Source organism: Culex quinquefasciatus, chromosome 1 (assembly GCF_015732765.1).
Source record: "Culex quinquefasciatus strain JHB chromosome 1, VPISU_Cqui_1.0_pri_paternal, whole genome shotgun sequence".
Taxonomy (NCBI): Eukaryota; Metazoa; Arthropoda; class Insecta; order Diptera; family Culicidae; genus Culex; species Culex quinquefasciatus.
This window is the reverse complement of record NC_051861.1, coordinates 50,534,735-50,548,343: the sequence shown is the minus strand read 5'-3', so window position 1 is coordinate 50,548,343 and position 13,609 is coordinate 50,534,735. Positions and strand designations below refer to the sequence as shown.

Below are 13,609 nucleotides of genomic sequence, written 5' to 3'. Positions count from 1 at the left end.
ATATAATGAAACAATTAAAAAAAGATAATATTGTCGATGGTAAAATATTCCAACAGTTCATCACTAACAAATTTTTTGAATGGTTTTGTGGTCAGAAAAATCACCAGGCTAGCTCAAATCTGGCCCTCGAAATATCTCGAGCCAGGAAACCGGAATCTAGGTTTTGAGGCATCGTGTTTGGTGTTAAATTACTGAGCAAACGAACCCAAAAGAACTAAAATTGGTTTAGTTTGAGCCAAGATTTGGAAACTATTGAATATTAAACACTCAAGTGATATTTAAATGGTTAACAAATCTGTGATGTAAACATTTAAAACTGTAAAATACGGTCCACACCAAAATCTCCTAAGCCTTCGCAATTTGCTTATTATGGAAAATCAAATCACGTTAAAAATAATTTAAGTCGTTGAGCTCAGTTATGCCCCTAAATCATCCGAAGTGATCTGGAAAAATGTAACGTGTGTAAGAATGTTTATAAATATGTACCCTTTAGGCATTTCAAACATTATGTTCAGAAACATAAAAAAAAACTTTAAACCTAACTCTAAATTTTGTAAAGTAACTCATGCTAAAAATTGTGGAACAACAAGTTTGTAAAAAGATGAATTCTGAAAAATCTTAAAAAAAGATGATAAAATGATTTTTTTGAAAATATTGTGTTTGTTTATCACAAGTAAATCTGTAGAACTTTATAAAAGTAAAACTTGGATCAGTCGAGTTTCGGCTGTATGGGTTATCATAAATAAAATGATTTTTTTGTTAACATGTAAAAGTTAACACTTTATTGTCGTTTTTCTCCTCGATAAACTCGATAAACAAAAAAAATGCTGTCGTTTTGATACAAACAGTGATAAATCCAACCTCTAATCTTCTTGCTAAATCGATTAATCTTTTGTTTGATATTTTTGCTCAATCTTTCCCTAAACGGTCCCATAAATTTAAATGCATGGAGAGACGATTGTTGCTTATTGAAATAAATAAAAATATGTTAGATATTAAACTTCATATAAATATTGCCAATGTGTTTTTTTATTTAAAAGTTTCATGTTTTTATTTTTTTGTATATGGGTAATTCTCCGCCAACTCACACAGCAGTTGCCCCGACCCCTCTTCGATTTGCGTGAAACTTTGTCCTAAGGGGTAACTTTTGTCCCTGATCACGAATCCGAGGTCCGTTTTTTGATATCTCGTGACGGAGGGGCGGTACGACCCCTTCCATTTTTGAACATGTGAAAAAAAGAGGTGTTTTTCAATAATTTGCAGCCTGAAACGGTGATGAGATAGAAATTTGGTGTCAAAGGGACTTTTGTGTAAAATTAGACGCCCAATTTGATAGCGTACGCAAAATTCCGAAAAAACGTTTTTTTCATCGAAAAAAACACTAAAAAAGTTTTAAAAATTCTCCCATTTTCCGTTACTCGACTGTAAAAATTTTTGGAACATGTCATTTTATGGGAAATTTAATGTACTTTTCGAATCTTCATTGTCCCAGAAGGGTCATTATTTTGTTTAGAACAAAATTTTTCATTTTAAAATTTCGTGTTTTTTCTAACTTTGCCGGGTTATTTTTTAGAGTGTAACAATGTTCCACAAAGTTGTAGAGCAGACAATTACAAAATTTTTAATATATAGACATAAGGGGTTTGCCTATAAACATCACGAGTTATCGCGATTTTACAAAAAAAAAAGTTTTGAAAAAGTTGGTCGTCATCGATCATGCCTGTTTATGGTCACCCGCGACAGACACGGACGACGAAACAAAGAGAAGCGCAAAAAGTAACTTTTTCAAAACTTTTTTTCGTAAAATCGCGATAACTCGTGATGTTTATAAGCAAACCCCTTATGTCTATATATTAAAATTTTTGTAATTGTCTGCTCTACAACTTTGTAGAATATTGTTAGACTCTAAAAAATAACCCTGCAAAGTTAGAAAAAACACGAAATTTTAAAATGAAAAATTTTGTTCTAAATGAAAAATGACCCTTCTGGGACAATGTAGATTCGAAAAGTACATTAAATTTCCCATAAAATGCCATGTTCCAAATTTTTACAGTCGAGTAACGGAAAATGGGAGAATTTTAAAACTTTTAGTGTTTTTTCGATGAAAATACGTTTTTCGGAATTCTGAGTACGCCATCAAATCGGGCGTCTAATTTTACATAAAAGTCCCTTTGACACCAAATTTCTATCTCATCACCGTTTCAGGCTGCAAATAGTTGAAAAACACCTCTTTTTCAAAAATGGAAGGGGTCGTACCGCCCCTCCGTCACGAGATATCAAAAAACGGACCTCGGTTTCGTGATCAGGGACAAAAGTTACCCCTTAGGACAAAGTTTCACGCAAATCGAAGAGGGGTCGGGGCAACTTTTCCCGATTTCGTGTGAGTTGGTAGAGAATTACCCATATTTTAATCAAAACTGAATTGGAAAGCACTTAAATTACAATCAATGTTTTAATTTTACGTATGCCTCTAGCCTATAGTCCTATAGTTCCATTTTTTATGAGTTTAATTCATCCTCCAATACCTACAATTTATTTTGTATGTATTTTTTCCAGCATATTCTTTATTTTATTTTTTTTTGTTAACAGTTGAACTTTATTACAAAAAAATCTTCCAGATTTGATATTTTTGTGTACCATTACCAACTAGAAACGCTTTGATTTTTTTCAGTTTTTAAATTTATCTTCATTGGATTCTTCTGTGAGCAAAAATTTCTTTTTAAATATCTATTGCATTAAAAACTAATTCTAATTATTTTTTTTGAATCATTTTTGTGCTGCCATTTTTTAAGGAAATTTGTAATAGTCGTTCTGAAATTTAGAGTTATAATTATTTTAATGAATCCAATTAAATAAAAAATAGGCGTGGAAAAGAAGTATGCAACTAAGGTTTTTTTAATTTACAAAAATATTTGAAATATTTTGAAATGATTCGAAACACAAACCCAAAATTAAAAACAAGGCAAACAATATGTGTTGAAATAATTTTATTTTGATCACTTAAAAAAACTAAACTTTTCATTTTTTATATGTGAACGTCTTAAGTTATCTATACATTAGACAAAATCATACATGATTTTTTTCTTTTACATCTAGTGTTTTTCTTTAAAAAGGTTCTATAAGCTATTGACTTTCATATGTTTATAGGGCCTTTTCGAAAAAAAAAATCTAGATATGTATTGTAATACAAACAGTAATGAAGAAAGTGCTACAAATTCATTAGTAAAAGTGACCTTTTTATCTGTGTATACATAATCGCTATAGTTTAGCCTGTCTGACTTTTTCGCATTTGATGAATTGGTTAAAATTTGAGTTTTTGGGTGACTGAAGAAAAAAAAAACTCGTGAAGTGTTTTAGTCAATATTTTAAGCGACTTAAATAAAAAACTTATGAAAATCATATTTCAATCATTGAATTTAATTAAAATTAAATGTCTTATTTAGGAATTTCCATGGAAATTTTTTATTTTATAATAACAATATACCAGGAGAACAACTCCTACGGAATGACTCAACGGCCTAACAACAACTAAGACCGAGACCAAAGTTTTACTACTGAGAACCACATTAAAAATCTTATATAACTTCGCACATATTTTTTGTTTTTATTTTTTTAAATATAAACAGAGGTAGACTTAATACTTAATTAATACATAATTATTTCAAAACATGAAGAAAATAATATGAAAAATGGCAGAACTCAAATAAAATTTATTTATGTTTCCTAGGGTAATTCAAATTCGAGCTTCTTCGGAACTACTCCCTGAAATCAAAGATTGACACATGGATATATTCCAAATTTGAGCTCAGGAAGTAAAATTAATGAAAGTTCTACATCTGAGAAATGGTTAGAATCGGATAACTATTGCGCCCTTCACGGGTAAAAAAGTGGAACAGTTGCCATTCTCTATACATTTTGACGATTTCTCCCATACAAACTTCATACGATTAGATGGAGGGGTTCCGGTGGTCAGAATGAGCTCATATTTGGAATAAGGGACAGCGTTTTTTAACAATAGCCAAAATCTTGGTAAACAAGCACCTTCAACCTTTTGAACACCTATTTGTAATTTTTTTACGACAATTCTTAAGTGATTAAAAAGAATAGTTGGTAAAATACTTGCATATTTTGACAGTAATCAAACTTGATGTAGGTCTAAGAAGATTAATTCTGAATTTGTAAAATGCTATGTACAGTTGGGTTACTCATATTATTCACAGAAGGATTAATTATTTTTTTTTTGCAAACCTCACCGGTAAAATATCTGCAAAAATCTGCAACAAATAAGTTGTCTGCAACAAATTTCGGAAATCTTCAAATTTGCAGAGAAATCTTTGTTGACAAACTTTGTTCAGACACACTTGGCACCTCGCTTGGCACACTTATTCTAGCCAAGTTTTGCGTAACGCCAGTCAAATCTGGCGAAAATCGGGCAAAATTTCAGCCAGCCGTCTGGCAACAAAATAAACCGGTTCAATCGGTTGAACCGTGCACGACCGGTTTGTGTCATATTCGCCAGAAATCATGGCAGAAATCTGGGGCAAATCTGGAGGAAATTCTGCCAGATGGCTGGCGCAAGGCATCAGACGAACGCCAGAAATGCGTCCGCAATTTCCGATCGGGAATCTGGTAAATTTGAGTGTCTGGCGCAGGCGGACGCTTGTCGTGCAGTTCAGACACACTTGGCACACTTATTCTAGCCAAGTTTTGCGTAACGCCAGACGAATCTGGCGAAAATCGGGCAAAATTTCAGCCAGCCGTCTGGCAACAAAATAAACCGGTTCAATCGGTTGAACCGTGCCCGACCGGTTTGTGTCATATTCGCCAGAAATCATGGCAGAAATCTAGGGCAAATCTGGGGGAAATTCTGCCAGATTGCTGACGCAAGCCCCTAGACGAACGCCAGAAATGCGTCCGCCATTTCGAAAGGAACCGGTCAAGAAAAAAATCAAATGGGCAGCAGCGGCAGCGCAAGCAAGTCAGAGAGGGTGAAGAAAAGCCCCAAGAAATTTCTCCCTCTCCTTTTCCTCTTTCCTTCCGATCTGCATACTAGCCTTTAATTAGTAACCAAGTTAGTAACATATTTTTATCGATTTTTCTCGGCAATAAAACAAGTCAAGGAGCTATCAGACTACGACAAACAACCAAACAAAACTCTCCAACAAACAATTTTTTTGACAGTTTGGCAGTCGGAAATGGTTTTATGAACTGGCACATCATTAGAGATTGTGCTTTAATTTATGTTTGCCGAAAAAAAAAAGTTGTAAATCGTAGGTATAATAAATGTTCTCCCGTATAAATGGTTTCCATAATTTAATTGTTGTTTTTTTTTTTTTGCAAAATATCACATCAAATTCTACACCATCACAACAGTAAAAGCGGTATACGCACTTCGGAAGTAACCGGTCAAGAAAAAAATAGCCTCGAAACGACGCGCCACACTTTCGGTAAATGCGTGCTGTCAAATCCCATACTGCGCGTTTCGTTTTTGTTTGATCTTTTCTTCGAATCAAAGTATCAACAACTTTTCAACTTTTAAATTAAAAAGTTTGAACTTTCTACGAATATTCACCAACGCGAACTTTTAATCCAACGAACGATCTTTTTTAATTTACCGTATTTTTTCTTTGTGTGTAGAGTTTTACAAACTCTGCAAATTCTTTGCACAACATCGCAATCAGATCGATCAAAATTTTAACTAGATTCCGTTTCAGAATTCGAATTGAATTGACTGGGTCCCCGGTCGGAAATGGTGGACACAATTTTGGCGTTCGTATGGGGGCTTGCGCCAGCCATCTGGCAGAATTTCCCCCAGATTTCTACCAAGATTTCTGTCGAATATGACACAAACCGGTCGTACACGGTTCAACCAATTGAACCGGTTGATTTTGTTGCCAGACAGCTGTCAGAAATTTTGCTCGATTTTCGCCAGATTTGTCTGGCGTTACGCAAAACTTGACTAGAATACCCGGTCGGAAATTGCGGGCGCAATTCTGGCGTTCAACCGGTCGTGCACAGTTCAACCGATTGAACCGGTTGATTTTGTTGCCAGCAGCAGACAGCAGAAATTTTGCCCGATTTTCGCCCGATTCGACTGGCGTTACGCAAAACTTGACTAGAAAAAGTGTGCCAAGTGAGTCTGAACTGCACGACAAACGTCCGCCTGCGGACAATACGGTATGCAGACAATGAGAATATTAGGTGCGTATGACACGCGTATGCAATATACTCGAAGTGATTAACCCCTAGGCTTTATCGCTGTAAACAATAAGAATAAGAACAATCAGAATTCGGATTGATTTGACTGGGAAGCTTCATTTTAGGACCCAACCCAGTTAACTCAAACCGAATTCTGAAACGGAATCTAATTAGAATCGTATACAAATTTCGTTTCAAACGCAACAACCGTATTCGAACCGGTTGTTGCGTTTGAAACGGAATTTGTGTACGATTCTAATTAGATTCCGTTTCAGAATTCGGATTGATTTGACTGGGAATTCGTGACAAAATTTGCGCAGAATTTTGGACTGACGGGACTGACGTTGCCGATTTTCTACAATGTCTACTGCAGAGTTTTCAACCCTCAATACGGCATCCATGGTTACAACGGTGAAAGTCACACAAACAAAAACAACGCATATTCAACCGTCAACTGATTTTGTAAAGTTTAAATTATTTCCATTTTAAATGGTAACTTATTTAGCGCCTTATTATGAGTGCCAACCAAACAATTATCGCGGACGTGAACTCGCTTACCGTAGACGAACTGGCGGAGCAGTACCGGCGGTTGGCCGAAACCTACAAAACGCTCAAACGGACATACGAAGATGAGCTGCAAACGAGCTACGAACTTCGCCGGAACTACCAAACCGCGCAGGAATCGGTCACCTACATGACCGCGGAGTTGGACTCGATCGACACTGTGCACAAGGTCGAGCTGGGTGAGTTTATGAGGTGCTTCTGAATGTCAGAACGTGATGGTTTTGAACGTTTTTTTTTCTGTGTTTAGAAAAAGTTGGAGAAAGGTATTCCCAGTCACTGACCGCTCTAAAGGAGACCAACTCGGAACTAAAGCAGCAAAATACCGCTCAGGAAACGACCATCGAAAGTTTGCAACAGCAGATTAATCAACTGAATGAAAAGATCGAAGAGTTGGAGTCGGCTGGTTCGAAGGCAGATTCGACTGCGGGCAATGTCTCGTTAAGTACGGAGAAGGAATCGTTTCTGGAACGTGAAAATGAAGAACTGAAGCAGTTGGTCTCCGATCAGCAGGAGAAAATTGATACGCTAATGCTTCAGATGGTCAATTCCGAGAGCAAATTGGAGAACCTGAAAGAGAAACTCGCCTGCATTGAGGACAATCTTAGCGCAAAGAAGCAAGAGCTTGAGGAATTGCAAACGATGCTGGAGTCGACGCAGGAAGAGAACATGCGACTCAACGCTGACCTGGCGGCGCTCAACAGTGTTCCCGACGATGCCAACAAAAAGGGCAACTCTTTGTTCGCGGAAGTGGATGATCAACGGCAGAAAATGATCGATATGCTGCAGACTCAGCGGAAACGTTATTTGGAGATGAAAAAGTTACACACCGAGAGTCAGTTCCAGATCCGGCGGCTGACCCGAGAGAATCGCGAACTCTGTGATGATATAAGGACGTGCAGTGAACTTTTTTTGAAAGCGGACAGTAGCTTCCGAGACGAGATGAATCGGCAAATTAGCCAACTGACCGAAGAAGTACAACGGTTGCGCGACCAGCTTGCTTCAACCGAACGATTGCTGGTTGATCGAACGGGTGGAACAGGCTGGGTGGATCCTTTTGTCGCGTACTACCGAAACGAAACAAACACTCTCAAAACTCAGCTGTTTCAATCCCAAATGGCCAAGCGTCTCGTGGACGAGATCTGCTTCGAGGCGCAGCAGGATTTGGCCAAGTGGCGTTTCGAAGCACTCAAGTCACGGTACACCATCATCAATCGGGAATCGCTGCTGGAGGAACATGAAATTGCGTTTCCGTCGTTCGATTCACTGCAGGCCGGAATTCACATCGACGATAATCTGATCCGACAGGCCAAGCCACACATTTCCTTCTCGATGGGAACCGCCAAGACAGACCAGAAGCAGAGCGAACTAGACTTGCTGGCCGATCTTCACATCGACGTCACAATTCCCGCCGTGGACACGTTGTCCAAACTTAAAACGCCATCCCTTCTACTTCCGCCACCACCCCCTCCACCACCACCAGCCTTCACATCCGCACCTACTGCAAAGATCAAGGAAGAGATCCTTACCCCGCTGGCCACTCCACTGGTTACGCCCGTTCAATCTCCCCGGTCGGTCAAGAAGGAAGTTAGGACCGCCGAGCGATCCACGCCGCTGGTTTACCGGAACCTTGTTTTTACACCAAACGACAAACCACTCAGCGAGAAGAAAAATCCTCCGGCAAGTGAAGCGGTCGTCGCTGCTGCTGAAGGAAAGGAAAATGTTCCCTGTGCTGGTAGGACGCTCTTACCCAGTTTGAAATTCAAATGAGAAGATCAAATTTTTACTTTTAAATTTCAGAGCCTCAACAGTCGCAATCGCAGAGCAAATCGTGGGGATGGATCTCGGAGAAGCGGACCAAGAACAACGTGGTTATCAGACGGTTTAAATTTCCCGATCGGAAGGCGACCCCAGCGAACGAGAAGCAAACGGAGCAGTAGCTACTAGTGGCCGCTGGGAACGGGGCTTGAATTTTTATCCGTATCTGCAATATTGTATTCCTTTTGTAGTTTTTTTTAAATAGATTCATCTAAGACTAGAAAATGTTAAATTGGAAATAAATATTATAAAACCCATTGAATCAATCTTGTTTTGTTTTACTTTCGACGGCCATGAAGAACGGGCAGATGAACAGTTTGGGGTAAGTTCTCGTATGTTTGGTAGGGTAAGGATTCTGTTCTATTTCACACCTTAAAATATATATATAGAATTGTTGAATCAACATCAATGTTCATATCTGAAAAAGTCACGTGTTTGGAAAAAATCGAAAATAAGCAAAGCTCATTCTTACCTGAAGCTTACCTAGATTTCTTATCTAAAGAATGATTTCAAACAGAACACTTTCTATAAAGTCAATATTTATCAACGAGAAAAAATTCTAAATAAATTTTAATCCAGCTGAAGGCAAATTATGATTAATGACGATTTCCATAACTTATCAAGGAATAGGATAATCGTTACCAAAAGGAATCAGCATGTGTGGTACTATTCTAAACAACGTGTTGAAGGAATTTTGTCAAAATATTGAAAGCGACGCAAAATTTGTATCTTTGAACGGCTACACAACAATGATGGAAGTCTTCACGTTAACCCTACTGTCCAGTCAGTTCATAACGATTGAATAGACGATAGTAAGAAAAAGTTTCCAAAAAACTTACAGAAAGTGCAAGGAGAAATGGATAGTTAAATAGAAAGCTTAACAACATATTTGATTTTTTTTCTAGCCCAAAACATCCCACAAAGAGACCCTCAAATAATTACAAAGTATTTTAGAACAGGCCGCACTTTGCGCAGTAGCCAGACTGACGCTCTCTAGAACCGCAGAATGTTTAATTATCTTGCCAAGCATAATACATACTTTTATACAAGTCGCTCTTCTCTATTTTACTGATTAACAGATAACTTGGAAGGTAATTTGCTGAGCTGATGAAAAGTACGGGAAAACTCAGCAAAATTAACTTTTTCTGGCTGCAGGGCTCTGCAGGCACGGGAATAAATGTTAGGAATCGTTAACCGACATTAGCAAATTTGAATCAGAATATCGAGATCCTCGTTCACAGTGTACGTTTGATCGATATGAATCATTTTTAAAGATTTTGAGTTGCTCAATGTGATTCAACGAGCATAGAAAAAGTTTACCATCATTTTGCACTTATTTTTTAATGAACATGTATTTTAAATGCAGTGGGACTTTCTCAATAACATTTCGTTTGAATTTATCAACTCAGCTCAATTAAGCACAGACCATCAGACCATTAAAAGTTAAGACGATTTCTCTACTTTGCGTTAAATCAATAAAGTTTCACATCTGATAGTCCGTGAGTCAAATAAAACGAAACAAAATATGTTTGTACAATTATAAAAATAAGACTTATTATTTTGTGTACCACAGTATCCTCAGCTTTTATTCTTTTACACATTATTCATAAACTGGAAAGTTCAGCACTAGAACTGATAGATATCAAGCCTAATTCGTCCCCTTCCTTAACCGAGTTGGCTTACTTCTTGGCAGCAGCCTTGGCGGCCTTCAGCGGCTGCTTTCCCTTGCGAGCACGTCGGGCGTTTTCCAGGGCCCTGTGTTTCGCGAAGCGCTTAGCCTTGCCCTCAGCCTTGATCGTGGCGACCTTCTTGGCGCGGGTTTCCTTGTTCTGGGCCACCTGCTTCTCACGGTTCTTCTCCGAAGCCAGGAACTTGAGCGCGGGGTTCTTCTTGCCCAGCTCGATCTTGCGAGCCTTGAACGACGCAACGATGCGTTCATACTTGCGTTTCTTGGACGCCAACAGGGCACGACGCTTGGTCACCTCGGCGTACGGGTTCAGTTTCACCAGCTGCAGGGTGTTGGTCAGCGGGTTGAGGCGACGCACGTGACGGTGGACAGTCTTCTTGGCCGGCTTCAGAACCTTGCGGATTTCATCACTCTTCAGCAGACGGGCCAGGTCGGTGTTGGCCATGATCGGGTTCGGCAAGTTGTAGTCCTTCTTGACGGTGGACTTGTTCTTCCAGGTGCCGTAGATCTCGTTCAGCTGGGCGAAAGCGGACTCGGTCCACACGCACAGACGACCGACGTGGCCACCGGGAGCCAGCTTCAGCAGATTCAGCCGGGTCACCTTCATGGTATCGACACCAGGAATGTTGCGGAAGGCCTTGCGCAGACCCTCATCCTTGGCGTAGATGACCAGCGGTCCACGACGCTGTACGCGACGACGGTTGCGCATCTTACCGCGACCGGCACGCAGACGCTGCGACTTGTACACCTTCTGGACATCGGCCCACACCTTGGAACGGCGCAGGAAGGCGACGGCCTGCTTGGTCTTCTGGAACTTCTGGACATCGTCCGAAACAACCAGCGGCAACTCCGACAGTCCATCGATAACGTGACCTAAAAAAGAATAGTTTTGTTTACTAATTTGTTGCTCCATCTTGCGAAATTCAACTTACCTCTTGACTGGACCAGAGCCGGCACACCGGAAGCGGCGATGGCCGAAACCAGAGCGTAACGCTTCAGGTTCACGTTAATCTTGCGGTGCCAACGGCGCCAGGTCTTGGTCGGAGCAAACATACGTCCACCACGGCACATGTTACCGAACGCACCCTGGCCGGAACGGTGGGTACCACCACCACGGACACGGGGAATACGGGCCACGGCACGACCGGTACCCCAGGATTCGGCCGAGGTCTGGTGACCGGCGGCCTCGCTCACGGCGTACGGCTGGCGCCTGTTACGGCGCATCAGCTGCGAGACCTCGCTCACCACATCGGGCCGGATCGGAGCCTTGAACACGTACGGCAACGCAATGTTCTTGTCCTTCACGGCCTCATTCTTCTCCGTGTAGATGCTGACCAGCGGGCGAGATGCCGTCAAACTCTAAAATAAATTAAAAAAAAAAAAGCAATAGAGAACCAGGTTAAGATCAGAATGCTGCTTCCAGTTTGAAAGAGACTGTTCACGAAATAAACAAAGGTGGCACAGGCATCGAAGTAGACAGGGTTGTAAACAAACGCCGTTTCCGGCGGGATTCCGCTTCAAAGTGCACTTGTCCGGTGGAACAACCTAACGGGAGGCAACCCCACCGCCGCGACTCACGGATTGGGGCGTTCCGTCGCCGGAACCGAATGACTTTCCGCACATATCAACACACACATTGCCCCCTGTCAAAAATCCACCGGTGTCAAACACGTGCAAAAAGTCCAATTTTCGCCGAAATTCCGCGGTCGATTCTCGCAACTAAACCATCATTCGATGCGCAGCCACTTTCCGAATTGTTTCAACGTAATACCAACCATTTTCGCTTGCGATTTCACTAGTAAAACCCAAAATTAGTCGCGACTTAAATTTGTTTAAGGACGTCCGCCATGCCACGGAGGACTGAAAAAGAAATAGCTAAAGCGGAAACAGTCGTGCGTCTCTTTTCTTGCAAGAAAATTACGATTTTCAAGACAGCGCAGCACTCTCTGGCGGCCAGTCCGGGAAATGTTAAATTTTTAAACGCTCGGCTCAGTTTTGCTGCATGGGTTTCAGTCGAGATGTCAAAGTACTTGGTGTTTGTTTACATTCAGTGGATTGCCGGCATTAAAAACAGTTTGAAGCGCATAAATTCGTAGAATTTCCGTATTGAAATGGCTGGAGAAGTGCTAGTGGATGCTCTGCCGTATATAGATCTTGGATATGATGATCCAGGAGTGCGTGAAGCGGTAATTATATTCCATAGATTGAAATACTTTTTTCGCCCATCATCCATGCTCTCTTGGAGCTTACGATAAAATTTGAGCCAATTATAGTAATTTCAATTTCAGGCCATTGCCATGGTGGAGGAAGAATGCCGCCGGTATCGTCCCACCAAAAACTACCTCGAGCACCTGCCAGCGCTCAGCACGTCCGCTTTCGAGACGGATCTAATGACCACCGAGTTTGAACGCATTCAGAACCGCCTACCGATGGAACCGGTAAGTCGAGTAGTAAATATGCCATTTTCTTAAAAGGTAAAGCAACACATTTTCCGTTCTTCAAGGTTTCCATGAAACGCTACGAACTGCCCCCTCCTCCGGCAGGAAAAATGTCCGAAGTATCGGCGTGGATGGAGAGTGTGGAAAATTCGATGGCCCAGCTGGAACATCAAGCAGTTCGAGCGTTGAACCTCGAGCTTATGCAGGAGTATGGCTGCGAAATGTGGAAGTCCTATCTGGAAGTGCTAACGGCGATGCAGGCAAAGGCCCAAGCCAGGCTCGAAGCGGTCAAAAAGGAAATACAGGACGTCAACTGGAAGCGGAAATCGAAACAGACCAAGGGTGGCGAAAAGCTCCGTTCGCTGGAGGCCCAGTGGGTCATGCTGGTATCAAAGAATTACGAAATCGAGCAGGCGTGCTCCAAGTTGGAAGAGAAAATTTACCAGAAGAAAACTGATAAAGGCATGGTGAATAACAGCAGTGGAGAAAACATTAACAATGAAAACCTATCAGCATAAACAATAAAAAGCCTTTTTATACCTATTTTGGTGATTTCTTTTACGTTTTTTGAATGCTTGACTCAATTTATTGCAGTACATATTTACGTTCGGCATTTACAAATATTTTAATAATCATTGTGGAATTATTCTGGAGCAACATTTGAAAAGGGCGTTACGACAATAAGGTCCAGTTTGTGACGACACACTACCTTCCGAGGGGAATGACACTCCCGCCCAGTCACGACGTTCTAGCAAGATTCTAACAGAATTCTTAGAGAGCTGGATATTCTTAGAGCATTCTAGCAGAAATGTTCCACCGTTCTAGCAGGATTCTGACAGAACCAGCTCTGCTAGAATATTTCGTGACTGTGCGAGATGAGTTCGGCAACAACAAAATGACATTTCTC

At 40.8% G+C, this 13,609-nt stretch overlaps 3 protein-coding genes across 3 annotated transcripts; 2 read left to right on the top strand and 1 right to left on the bottom strand.

Annotated features, from left to right (window-relative positions):
- Positions 1 to 6,601: 6,601 nt before the first annotated feature.
- On the top strand, positions 6,602 to 8,839 carry LOC6035348 (protein Spindly). Its single transcript, XM_001845507.2, has 3 exons — positions 6,602 to 6,941; positions 7,010 to 8,494; positions 8,560 to 8,839. Exons 1-3 carry the CDS (start codon positions 6,713 to 6,715, stop codon positions 8,697 to 8,699), a joined length of 1,854 nt encoding a protein of 617 aa, XP_001845559.2. The 5' UTR covers positions 6,602 to 6,712; the 3' UTR covers positions 8,700 to 8,839.
- Positions 8,840 to 10,101: 1,262 nt separating this feature from the next.
- On the bottom strand, positions 10,102 to 12,182 carry LOC6035347 (60S ribosomal protein L4). The gene is made up of 3 exons (XM_001845506.2): positions 12,040 to 12,182; positions 11,197 to 11,623; positions 10,102 to 11,137 (listed from the first exon to the last, which is right to left on the bottom strand). Exons 1-3 carry the CDS (start codon positions 12,040 to 12,042, stop codon positions 10,257 to 10,259), a joined length of 1,311 nt encoding a protein of 436 aa, XP_001845558.1. The 5' UTR covers positions 12,043 to 12,182; the 3' UTR covers positions 10,102 to 10,256.
- Positions 12,183 to 12,282: 100 nt separating this feature from the next.
- LOC6035346 (pre-mRNA-splicing factor SPF27) lies at positions 12,283 to 13,238 on the top strand. The gene is made up of 3 exons (XM_001845505.2): positions 12,283 to 12,450; positions 12,553 to 12,702; positions 12,768 to 13,238. The coding sequence occupies exons 1-3, from the start codon at positions 12,376 to 12,378 to the stop codon at positions 13,218 to 13,220; spliced, it is 678 nt and encodes a 225-aa protein (XP_001845557.1). The 5' UTR covers positions 12,283 to 12,375; the 3' UTR covers positions 13,221 to 13,238.
- The last annotated feature ends 371 nt before the right edge of the window (positions 13,239 to 13,609 follow it).

Coding starts and splice junctions, on each gene's coding strand:
- LOC6035348 (XM_001845507.2), top strand. CDS start 6,713: ATGAGTGCCAACCAAACAATTATCGCGGACGTGAACTCGCTTACCGTA. Junction 6,942..7,009: donor TGTGCACAAGGTCGAGCTGG/GTGAGTTTATGA, acceptor TTCTGTGTTTAG/AAAAAGTTGGAGAAAGGTAT. Junction 8,495..8,559: donor GGAAAATGTTCCCTGTGCTG/GTAGGACGCTCT, acceptor TTTAAATTTCAG/AGCCTCAACAGTCGCAATCG.
- LOC6035347 (XM_001845506.2), bottom strand. Junction 11,138..11,196: donor GGCTCTGGTCCAGTCAAGAG/GTAAGTTGAATT, acceptor ATTCTTTTTTAG/GTCACGTTATCGATGGACTG.
- LOC6035346 (XM_001845505.2), top strand. CDS start 12,376: ATGGCTGGAGAAGTGCTAGTGGATGCTCTGCCGTATATAGATCTTGGA. Junction 12,451..12,552: donor ATCCAGGAGTGCGTGAAGCG/GTAATTATATTC, acceptor TTTCAATTTCAG/GCCATTGCCATGGTGGAGGA. Junction 12,703..12,767: donor ACCGCCTACCGATGGAACCG/GTAAGTCGAGTA, acceptor CCGTTCTTCAAG/GTTTCCATGAAACGCTACGA.